The sequence below is a fragment of the Carcharhinus amblyrhynchos genome, chromosome 1 (assembly GCF_965287045.1).
Source record: "Carcharhinus amblyrhynchos chromosome 1, sCarAmb.v2.hapA, whole genome shotgun sequence".
NCBI lineage: Eukaryota > Metazoa > Chordata > Chondrichthyes > Carcharhiniformes > Carcharhinidae > Carcharhinus > Carcharhinus amblyrhynchos.
The window spans coordinates 11,251,372-11,264,001 of record NC_137324.1 but is presented as its reverse complement, the minus strand read 5'-3'; the positions used below and the strand labels follow the sequence as shown (position 1 = coordinate 11,264,001).

Below are 12,630 nucleotides of genomic sequence, written 5' to 3'. Positions count from 1 at the left end.
GCACAGCTGTGATTGACCATCCCCCAGCTTTGGCCCCTCCCCAAACCGCTCGCACGTGGCTGCTTTGTTGAACTTGTTCAGAAAGAAATGCCATTTAAAATTTAACCGTTGAGTTTGCCACCCCTCCTTTTACCGCCTCCATCCCTGCCATGAAGGGGTTAACTTCTGATGGGGCGCGTTCTGGTGACCCCCCTGATGGCTCTTGGGCCTGGCCACGGTTCACGGTAGTGATTGATCAGTAAGGCAAGGACATTTCACAACCAAGATAAGTTATAAATTGTTACAGCTTAGAATCAGGCCATTCAGCCCGACAGCTCCATGCTGGTGTTTATGCTTCAGTTTATTTATTAGTTAGCTGTGCAGATACATGGATTTGGGCCTGTGTCTGTGGGAGTTTGCGCATTCTCCCTGTGGTTACGTAGGTTTCCTCCCACACCCCAAAGATGTGCTCTTAGGCTGATTGGTGTAACAAATTGTCCCTAAATTATTCTCCCCTTAATCTGGTTTCTAATGGGGGTGCCATAAGCATAGACATGGGTCAAGGGTGGAGGAGGAAAAACACATTGTTAAGATGGCGGCGTGGGCTCGTTGGGCCAAAGGGCCTGTTTCCCATGCTGTGTTGTTCTTTGTAGTGTCATGAGTAGGCTTTCCCTAACACTGCAATGAAGTTACTGTGTAAATGCTATAGTCGCCACACTCTGGTGCCTGTTCGGGTACGCAGAGGGAGAATTTAGCATGGCCAGTGCACCTGACCAGCACGTCTATCGGACTCTGGGAGCATCCGGAGAAACCCATGCAGACATGGGGAGAACATGCACAGACAGTGACTCAAGCTGGGAATCAAACCCAGGCCCCCAGCGTTGTAAGGCAGCAGTGCTAACCCTGTGCCACCATACGAATGTTCAAGTTCTTTATCAGATCAATCCCTCTGATTTCTGCTTTTTAGACAAAAGAGTGACATTGATATCTTTCCCTGTTCTGTGCATCTTGTTTCCCAGCTTCCCAGGACTTGTTGTAGTCTCCGTGTGTGTATTTTGACTGAATCCAAATCATTATGCAGGGCTCCGCCTCGAGAGTTTCACTCTGTCATTCCGGTGAATGTCAGATGCAAAGTGACCCCAGACTAATGATGCACCCTGCAATAAAGAGGATCACACTATTAAACAAATTGTTGGAGAACACTGTCACATCCTATTATCTGCAAGTTTCATTTGCATTTATGTTGCGTAATGCACCAACAACCATTCTCTGCTCAGCTCAGCCAGATATCCAGTACGTTAAGGGTGGATGGTCAGAGACTTTTTCCCAGGGTGGAAGTGTCAATTACAAGGTTTTTTTTACAGTTTGGTTAAGACATCGTGATCGGCACGGATTTGTAGGGCCGAAGGGCCTGTTCCTGTTCTGCACTTTTTTGCTTTTTGTTCTTTATTCTGTGTAACTCACTCCCAGGTATCTATTACGCACCATGCAACTTACTCCCAGGTATCCATTACTCTGTGTAACTCACTCCCAGCTATCCACTACTTTGTGTAACTCACTCCAGATGTCCATTACTCTGTGTAACTCACTCCCAGGTATCTATTACTCTCCATGTAACTCACTCCCAGGTATCCATTACTCTGTGTAACTCACTCCCAGGTATCTATTACTCTCCATGTAACTCACTCCCAGGTATCCATTACTCTGTGTAACTCACTCCCAGGTATCCATTACTCTGTGTATTTCACGCCCAGGTATCCATTACTCTGTGTATCTCACTCCCAGATATCTATTATTCTGTGTATCTGAGTCCCAGCTATCCACTATTTTGTGTAACTCACTCCAGATGTCCATTACTCTGTGTAACTCACTCCCAGGTATCTATTACTCTCCATGTAACTCACTCCCAGGTATCCATTACTCTGTGTAACTCACTCCAAAATCCATTACACTCTGATTCACTCCCAGTTTGCATTACCCTATGTAACTCACTCCCGGATAGCTATTACCCTATGTAACTCACTCCCAGATAGCTATTACTCTGTGTAACTCACGCCCAGATATCTATTACTCTGTGTAACTCACTCCCAGATATCTATTACTCTGTGTAACTCACTCCCAGATATCTATTACTGTGTGTAACTCACTCCCAGATATCTATTACCCTATGTAACTCACTCCCAGATATCTATTACTCTGTGTAACTCACTCCCAGGTATCTATTACTCTGTGTAACTCACTCCCAGATATCTATTACTGTGTGTGACTCACTCCCAGATATCTATTACTCTGTGTAACTCACGCCCAGATATCTATTACTCTGTGTAACTCACTCCCAGATATCTATTACCCTATGTAACTCACTCCCAGATATCTATTACTCTGTGTAACTCACTCCCAGATATCTATTACTCTGTGTAACTCACTCCCAGATATCTATTACTCTGTGTAACTCACTCCCAGATATCTACTACTCTGTGTAACTCACGCCCAGATATCTATTACTCTGTGTAACTCACTCCCAGATATCTATTACTGTGTGTAACTCGTTCCCAGATATCTATTACTCTGTGTAACTCACCTCCAGGTATCGATTATTCTCTGTAACCCTTTTCCAGGTATCCACTGGAATAGCATCTCATCTTCTGGGGTAGGCACGTTACAGCCTCCCAGTCTCAACATCGAATTCAACAACTTCAGATGATTAGCTCTACCTCACCTCGACTGTTTTATTTTCATTTTATTTTTGTTTACTGTTCTCTACCTTTTATCTCGTTATTGTCTTTCTTTATTTTTCTTTTCCCCCCTCACCTGATGAAGGAGCAGTGCTCCGAAAGCTCGTGATTCCGAATAAACCTGTTGGATTTTAATCGGGTGTTGTGACACTTCTTACTAAGTGTGGTGGAAGCAGAAATCCTCATTGCGTTCACAACATTTGCACTGAGGGTGCCAAGGGTGGAATTCGGTTGGATGAATCATTTTCAGCTAGCATCGACATAAAGGGCAGAATGGCCTCCTTCTATCTTGTGGATTGTATGTTTCTGTGTTTCTCTCCATGCAGGTTACTCCCGCAATACCAACAGTGTCTCCCCTCGGGGCTACGTGACAAGCTCGACCCCCCAACAGTCCAGCTACAACACTAGCAGTATGAACGGATACGGGAACGCCGGAATGACCAATTTGGGAATACCCGGCTCTCCGAGCTTCCTGAATGGCTCGGCTGCCAACTCTCCTTATGCCAGTAAGTTGCACAAAGCTGCAATAAAGAGGGTCACGCTATGAAACAAACTGTTGGAGAACACTGTCACATCCCATTATCTGCAAGACCAAATTAACTTTCTTTCCCGACTTCAGAGATGGGATTGGGGCAAGAGGGCAGGGAGGTAAATGTTTGACTGGAGGGGGGTGTTGCGGGGGGGCGTGTCAATGATGTGAGATGGGTGACATCAAGCGGGATGCCCATTAAATACCTTTCTCCCGATTACTGGGAACCTGGCGAGATTCCGGGGCCACGGATTTCCTGTCGGCGGGAGGTGGCACGTTATTTGCCAATGGCGGGAATCTTTGATCCTGCCATTGTCAATGGCAATTTCCCCTCGACCCCACCCACGCGGGCAGGAAACCCACGGGCAGGGGTACGCTGCCAACAGGGCCAGGGAACCCCGCCGGGGTGAACGGCTGGAAAACTCCAGCCCAGGAGTGAAACACTTGATACGAACTTGAACCATTCACACTCTTGTCCGATATCAAAACTGCCCAGATTGCCAGTCTCCTAGTGACAGTGTGGCACTAATTGTGAGAGTATTGTTCACTGTGCCAATGCATAGCAACCATTTTAATCCCATGTTGAGCCATTGCCATTGTGCTTTTGATTATTCATGATTTCCCCATTGCTCATGCCATCAGCCCCCTTCCACTTTCCCCTTTCACTCCAACCCCGGTACCCCTTCAGCTGGAGGGCAGAGGCAAATAGATAGAACATAGAACAATACAGCACAGGAACAGGCCCTGTGACCCACAGTATTGTGCTGAACATGATGCCAAATTAAACTAATCCCTTCTGCCTGTCCTTGGTCCATAATCCCTCTATTTCTTGCATATTCATGTGCTTATCTAAAAGCCCCTTAAATGCCCCTATTGTATCTGCCTGCACCACCACCCCTGGCAGCGCGTTCCAGATATCTACCACTCTCTGTAAAAAACCTACTCTTCAAATCTCCTTTGACTTTCCCTGTAGACCAGAACTGGATTTCACAAACTTTGTGAGTTGGGGCTTGTGTATTTTTGAGCATAATTTTCTTCCCCTTCTTTTCCAAGTTTACCAGCTGATTACTGGGGGGTAGGAACTATTCCGCCTGTCGAACCTCAAGGACCTGGGTGTTGTCAGTGGTCATTTACCCTCGCATTGGTATTTCCCCCATTGTCGCTGCAGTGAGCCATATGTAAGAGCACCCATGGATGCCAATCTGTGAGGCTGGCATGACCTCCTTTATGAGCCTCTACTAACCAATGCCAGTCACCCTATAGCAGTTATGAAGTCGGGAGAGAAGCCTTGATGTGGTTTTCCACTCGCTAGTTAGCCTAAGGCATCGTGAAAATGCTGATCTGGGTTACAGTCAGCCAGCTAAGGGGGAAGTGTGGATCTAATCTCGGACTGTCCTGATGATTCGGTACAACACAATATCAAACATGCAATGAAGGTTCTACCTGAACCAGTTGATCCACTGTTTGAATAACCTACCTGTCCTGGCCAGGGAAAACTATGAAAAAGCGATAAAACCAGCCAAACTTAATCAAGGTTGCATTTCCCCAACATATCCGCAGGCTCGAGTGTAAGGGACCAGATCAGAAACTCCAGGATACATTATGGAGTTAATCTAGACACTTTTTTCATATTATTTTGACATTAGTGCAAACATAAGGTGTTTCACTCCAGGTATGATTCAATTAACCCCCAAGGAAGCTTTTCTTAAAACAAACTTTATTTAACCACACAGTTAAAATGTAACAAAAATAATTAGCATAACTTTTACCAATTGAAATACTTAAACATGACAAAATATAATTAACAGCCAGCTATCTCTATTGTTCCAATTTAAGCAATATCTCCACAGACACAAACCCCTCTTCAGAATTAATTAGCACAAAAACATATAGGCTTCCAGCCTTTTAACCCTTCTGGACAGAGATACAGACAGACACTTGTCTTCTAGCTCCCATACAGTCACCTCCAGAGAAAGATCTACCATCTAAACAGCAGAATGTCAGAGAAGGAGACCTTTTTTGGCAGGTCCCAGTCTCCAATCGCCCGAGAGAGAAAGGAACAAAGAGCGACTTCTCTCTAAAGATCCCAAGCAGCAACTGAGCTTGTGTCACTCTGTGAGCCTAGCCCTGGCCAGTCGCATAACTTTGCTGTCAAGCAACCCAATCAAACTCTACTCTGAAAAACCCCAGGAGAGAACTTTTCAATAACAACACTGCATTAACACAGATTAAAACAAACATTCCAGCAATTATGCTTCTATAGAATCAACATGGCTGTGGTTATAGGTAAAACAATAAATAGAAACTGACTGCTAAAAAACATCCTGCACAAGAAACATGACACAAATACATTTCTTAAAACACAGTATCTTCTCAAGAGATACAGAAGTAATGACAGAGAGATGAAAACTCTCAACATGAGTATACAAGTCCCTTGGCTTCATTAGTTAAGCAATAGAGAACAAAAGCAAGGAAGCTATGCAAACCCCTTATTAATCATTGGCTAGACCTCAGCTGGACTATTGTAGTGAATTCTGAACATGACATTTTGCAATGCTGTCAAGGCATTGGAGAGATTATGGGTGAGATTGACTATTGTGGTCCCAGGTGTGAAGGGCTTCAGTTATGTGGAGAGACTGGAGGAACTGGAATCATTCTCCTTAGAGCCAGGAAGGTCAAACAGAGATTTAGATAAAAACTTTAAATAGATAAGAAATGGCAAAGACCAAGGGAAGTGAGTAGTCTATTCAAAGAGAAGACATAATGGGCCAAATAGATTCCTCCAGTACAAAAAGAACGGCAAGTTTTTTTTAGAAATCGAAACTGCTTCTAAAGTAAATAAATCTGTGCTAGATTAAATTAAAAGCAAATTACTGTGGGTGCTGGAACCTGAAACCAAAAGTGAAAATGCTGGAAAACATTAGCAGGTCTGGCAGCATCTGAAAGGAGAGAAAAGAGCTGACGTTTCGAGTCCAGACAACCCTTTGTCAAATCTCAAAGCTTTGATGACCCTATGTCAAAGCTCAAAGCTTTGACAAATGGTTATCTGGATCCGAAACGTCAGCTCTTTTCCTTCCTTACACATGCTGCCAGATCTGCTGAGATTTTCCAGCATTTTCTCTTTTGGTTTCTGTGCTAGATTCTGATAATAAAACAGAAAGTTCTGGAAAAGCCCAGCAGGTCTGGCAGGCATCTGTGGAGGGAGAAGCAGAGTTAATGGGCAGAAGTTACCCAAAGAGTGAATAAGGGCGTGATCTTACCGGCTCGCTGGCCAATCGCTGGGATGGTAGCACGAGAGGACAAAAATCCGATTTGTTCCAGTGCTATGCAAGTGGAAGTGGGGGGGCGGGGGGGGTCCTATGGGATGGGGCATGCTGGGGTGAGTCATGGCGGGGCTCCACCAGGGGACTAACGGGAGGCCCCTTGTGCCCCAATGTCAATGGCCCGTGTTGGCGCAGGGCGGGGTTGACAATGTCACTGATGACGGGGGATGTCGGGTGGGGGTATGGTTCGACATCTGCGGGGGAAGGTGAGGGAAGGTAATTCTGCAGAAGGGTTGGTGATGGGGGTGGGAGGTGATCGGTGTAGATGGTGGGGGGAGGGAGTGTTGGCGTTGTCCGTGGGGTGGAGACAGCAGGAGATCTCCCAGTTCACTGGTCAGCTCAGACTCCCCACTCCTCCTACTGGCGAGAATTGCATCCTGGCATTTTTTTTTGTGCTACGCGCCATAAAATTGCATTTTCAAATTCACCTGAAAAATCAAGTCTGGACCTCTCCCAATTTCTTGCTCATTCGGCACTGAGAATTTTATCATCAGATCGTGTCCTTCGAAACATTTTGGGAGAATTCCGCCCCCGTGTCATTTTGGGGAAGAACATTGGTATGATTCGCGCCGGCAGGTTGGCACTGCCAGGCTGGCAACACCAGATGGACAATGCCCATCCATGTCCTTGACCACTGGGGGCTTCAGTGGCCCCCAAGCTCTCCCCTCCCCCCTACCCCAGTGTGGCTATCAGCCCTGGTATCCATGAATGGAGATCAGCAGTGATCCTCACCAGGTTCTCGCTTTGCCCTCGGCTCGGAAAATCCCGGGAGCAGGGAAGATCCACCGTCGAATGGACTCAGCAAATTTAAATGCCCATTAACTCCGTATTTACTGAGTGGGAACCAGATTATGCCCGGGAGCAGTGGCTGGGGTGGCACCAGTGAGGCTTGGCACCAGTGCAGAACATACCATACCGCTCACCCATGATTCCCTGGTCCCGCTCAGCTCCAACACATTCTGCGCCAGGTGCGATGGAGCCAGAAGATCTTGACCAACTTTTTGCGTCCGTGTGAATCTTCTTTTGAACTCCAAAGATGGGTCATATTCAGCTCAAAATGTTGGATGGGATTTTCCAGCCACACTCAGCCCCAATGTCAGAAAATCCCATTCAAAGTCAACGGACCTTTGCATGATCCGTGTTCCGCCCGCTATGATTCCCATGGCAGGCGGGAGAGTAAAATTCCGGTCATTATCTGTTTCGTTCACCACAGGGGATGCCAGACCTGCCGAGTTTTTTCTAGAACTTTCCATTTTTATTTATCCGCTGAATTTGTCCTTCTTGGAGGGGGTTTGACGCGAATGACATTTTCTCAATTTCCATATGTCATAGAGGTTTAAAGCGTGGAAACTTTGAGCCCAGCTTGCCCATGCCACTCAGTTTTTACTATTAAGCTAGTCCCAATTGCCTGCATTTGGCCCATATCCCTCTACACCCATTGTACCCATGTAACTGCCTAAATGTTTTTTAAAAGACAAAATTGTACCCACCTCTACTACTACCTTGTTCCAGACACTCAACACCATCTGTGTGAAAAAATTGTACCTGCCTCTGGACTCTTTTGTATCTCTCCCCTCTCACCTTAAACCTATGCTGTCCAGTTTTAGACTCCCCTACCTTTGGGAAAAGATGTTGACTCTCTACATTATCTCTGCCCCTCATTATTTTATAGACCTCTGTAAAGTCACCTCTAAGCCCACTACGTTCCAGGGAAAAAAGTCCTGGTCTATCCAGCCTCCCCTTATAACTCAATCCATCAAGTCTTGGTAGCATCCCAGTAAATCTTTTCTGCACTCTTTCTAGTTTAATAATACCCCTTCTATAATAAGGTGACCTGAACTGTACAGAGTATTCCATGTGTGGTCTTACCAATGTCTTGTACAACTTCAACAAGACGTCCCAACTCCTGTATTCAGTGTTCTGACCAAGCATGCCAAATGCCTTCTTCACCATCCTGTCCACCTGTGACTCCACTTTCAAGGAGCTATGAACCTGTTCCCCTAGATCTCTTTATTCTATAACTCTCCCAAGCACCCTACCATCAACTGAGTAAGTCCTGCCCTGGTTCAATCAACCAAAATGCATCACCTCGCATTTATCTAAATCAAACTCCATCTGCCATTCATTAGCCCACTGGCCCAATTGATCAAGATCCCATTGCAATCCTAGATAACTTTCTTCACTGTCCACCATACCACCAGTCTTGGTGTCATCTGCAAAATTTACTAATTATGCCTACTAAATTCTCATCCAAATCATTAATATAAATGACAAATAACAGTGGACCAACACTGATCCCTGAGGCACAGCACTGGTGTGGTCACGGGCCTCCAGTTTGAAAAACAACACTCCACAATCACTCTCTGGCTTCTGTCATCAAGTAAGAAGTCTCACAACACCAGGTTAAAGTCCAAACAATTTATTTGATAGTAAACTTACTATCAAATAAACCTGTTGGACTTTAACCTGGTGTTGTGAGACTTCTTGCTGTGTTTACCCCAGTCCAACGCCGACATCTCCACATTCTGTCATCAAGCCAATTTTACATCCAGTTGGCTACCTCAGCCTGGTTATCTCTGAGATTTAACCTAATCTCTTGAAACTTAAGTTTAGACTTTATAACCAATGGCACGCTTACAGAAGTACGGCACTGTTGTAATGAGAGAACCTTGCATAATTAAAAGACAGAGAACTGCATGGGATTTTCAGCCCCCCTTGTCATGTGGCCTGTTTTAAAGCGACAGGGGCAGCTTGCCATTGGCTCAGGTCCAGCTAACATCTACAACATTTTGCATGGTTCGTCAGTCCCGCTACCACGGGGTGAGGGTGGGGGCGGGGGGGGGGATCACCTTCAGCGGGACCGGAAGATCCCACTGGTGGGAAGGGCTGGAAAATCCCACTCAGTGGAATGAAAGGGAAAGTGAAAGTTGAGGTAAGAAATGAACTAAAGACCATGGGTGGCACTTCCTGGCCGCTCCAAGACTGGAAAATCCTGCCCGAGGTCAACGGACCTTTGCATGGTCCGCAGACGGGACAGGAAAATCCCGTCCCATGAAACATGAGAGGACAGGTAGGCCATTCAGCCCCTCAAGTCTGTTCTGTCATGCTGTTAGCCCGTATCTGATCTGCATCTCATCTCCATTAATGGACCTTTGATCCATTTTGAACAACTCAATCCCTCTGACTGTGTCCTTATACAACATCTCACTCCCTCTACACAAAAGACTACATCCTGAGACGTGGTGTCAGCTACACCCATGGGAAATGGTAGAAATCTTCCAGAGATCAATGGATGGCTTAGTTTGTGAAATGCACTGCATGGTGGAACACTGTATCATCGTGAGAAGGGAGGACCCCTTTGTAGTTGGCCTATCGCTACAATCACCAGAGGTGTGGCTGGCCTGACAATATCACCCTCACTGCCCCCATCCATTCACCCCGTCCCCTCACCACCACCCCCACCACCAGCTCCCGCACCTCCCCATCTCAAACCACCCCCCCTCCCCCCACATCTACCAACTATGAACCTTGAAAGAGTGCGCTTTGGGTAGGCAGGGAATTGGTTTCAACATCGATGCCTGCTGCAGTTGAATTGCCGCTGACTCTTATTAAGTTCACACGCAAGGTGGATGCGTTGTGTGGAACATTAGCACAGGAGGAGGCCATTCAGCCCCTCAGGCTTGGTCCCTAACCACAACCCCAACCTTAGCCCTAAACTTTGGGTCCACATTCTTGTCTGCTATTGCTTAAAAAAAGTCCAGCAACCTCAGTTTTCGAAGCTCCGGTTCGATCCCAGCACTAACAGTGTTCTGGGAAGAGAAGATTCCAATTTCCAATGTCCTTTATGTAAATTAATACTTGTTGATCTCTCTCTTAAATGGACTAACGCTCATTTGAAATGTTCGTGATTTCTCTCCATCTCCCCACATAAACCCTTTGAACGTTTTAAAACAGCTTGAATCGACCACTTTTCAATCTTGTGAAAACACAAGAATATAAATCAAATTTAGAACACAGAAGAAACTACAACACAAACAGGCCCTTTGGCCCACAAGTTGGGCCGAACATGTCCCTACCTACTAGGCTTACCTATAACCCTCTAAATTTACATAACCTGTCCGTATAATTTAACTCCAGTACACTGCAGGATTTCCTCCGGGTACTCCGGTTTCTTCCCACACTCCAAAGATGTGCCGATTAGGTGGATTGGCCGTGCTAAATTGTCAGGAGGCTTTGCAGGGTAAACAAATGGGGTTATGGGGATAGGGTCTGAGTGGGATTGTTGTCAGTCTAGGCTCGATGGGCCGAATGGCCTTCTTCTGCACTGTGGGGACTCTATGATCCTGCTCCCTCTCCAAGGTCAACTTATTTCCTTCCTGATGAGTAAACCTCCTCAGGACTTATCGCAGTGCTCCAACTGGATGGAATTTGAGGGGTGGGTGAATGGAGAGGGGAAAGTTGGGGGGGGGTGGCAGGGAGGGAGAGAAACGTTGCTTAGAGTCGCCTGGGGCAATCTGCAACTTAGCCTCCCTTAACCACGATGAATGCTAATGTGTATTCCCTTCGTATCTGTCTTCTGTTTCAGTCGTGCCGTCCAGCCCACCTATGACGGCACCTTCCATCACCCTCTCTTCCAATGGTAACACTACCCCAGGCATTTTCTCATTCTCTCCTGTCAATATGATCTCTGCAGTGAAACAGAAGAGCGCCTTTGCCCCTGTCGTTAGGCCTCAGGCCTCTCCGCCCCCTACCTGCACCGGCTCCAATGGGAACAACCTGCAAGGTGAGCTAAAGCTGCCACGTTCAACGGTACTGCTTCTTTACTTTAAGTTTACGCTCAAAGGGCTTTAGTTTCCTTTCTTTTTTGTTGGTAGCTTTTTCAGGCAAGTGAAGCCACAAGGTGGACCAAAGTGCTGGGTGTGAAAGGTCAGAGGTCAGCTTGTGGGTTAGTAGGCCGCACTTGAGCCCCGTAGTGACATATTCCTATTAGGATAGTGAGTAAGAGCAGCTCAACTTGCTGGAGGTAGGTGGCCCGCTTGGAGAATGTCTACGCGCTACACGGGAGGAGTTATTACAGTGCAGGATTTTCACAAATAAAGCAGCCTCAGAGAAGATGTGATCCAGGTCACATCCTTGAGTCTACAGGGAGGTTTTGAAAAGCAAAGGACTTTTTATGGTTTCAATGTCAGATCTTGCCTCAAGGGTGCCTGCCTCCTACAATCCCCCACCCCACCATGTCCCAGGATTAGCCTGGATTTTGCTTCATTCCTCTCTGCTCCTGAAGGTGCTGAGTCTTGCTCAGATTCACCCAAAACCTCATGTGTAAACCTGAAGACGGAGTGTCATCAGAAGCCCATTGGGACCATTGCAAATAACAAAATTGCGTAGAACATAGAAAGACAGCACAAACAGGCCCTTCGGCCCACGAGTTGTGTCGATGATATCCCTACCTCCTAGGCTTACCTATAACCCTCAATCCTATTAAGTCCCATGTACTCATCCAGAAGTCTCTTAAAAGACCCTACCGAATTTGCATAGACCAGTCACTTTAAACTTGTTGTTGAAAAGAGAAACATGCTACCGAATCTTTTCACCTTGACTCATCAGGACAATTGCAAGAATACCAAACTTCAAACAGTCGCGATAGTTTATGCATTCTCCATGGCAATGCTTCAGCCAATGGTTGTCAACTTGCCAACCAATTAGCACCTTTTCTCCTATGGCAGAAGTTGCTGTGACCATTTGAAATTAAGCATTCTTGTGTTTGCCCTGACGAACATAACTCCACACATTTACCAAGGCCAATCCTGCACATCTTCAGGCCGTGGGAGGAAACTGGTGCACCCGGAGGAGACCCACGCACACAGAGGGTAAACATGCCAGCTCCACACAGGCAGCCACCCGAATTTGGGGCCCCGGTGTTACGAGGCAGCAGTTGCTACACCGTTCTGCCCAAGTGTAAATGTCGCCCCAAGTCCCAGAGGACCATAGGCCGTTCTCCCCTTTGAGAGCTGACTGGTGGCAATTTTGACCGGAGGATCATCACACGTCAGGTGAGGGGGAA

The 12,630-nt window shown here is 46.5% G+C and overlaps 1 protein-coding gene across 6 annotated transcripts in view; it reads left to right on the top strand.

Annotated features, from left to right (window-relative positions):
- The window catches only part of LOC145348922 (transcription factor COE3-like), a 402,710-nt gene that overhangs the window by 387,831 nt on the left and 2,249 nt on the right, over positions 1–12,630 (top strand). For 3 of the 6 annotated variants that reach the window (XM_080197025.1, XM_080197017.1, XM_080197008.1), the window contains 2 exons: positions 3,041–3,220; positions 11,152–11,349. In XM_080197025.1, coding sequence (XP_080053151.1) covers positions 3,041–3,220; positions 11,152–11,349 — 378 coding nt within the window. The remainder of the gene's footprint in view (positions 1–3,040; positions 3,221–11,151; positions 11,350–12,630) is intronic. The other 3 variants (XM_080197054.1, XM_080197033.1, XM_080197044.1) reach the window with 2 other exon arrangements.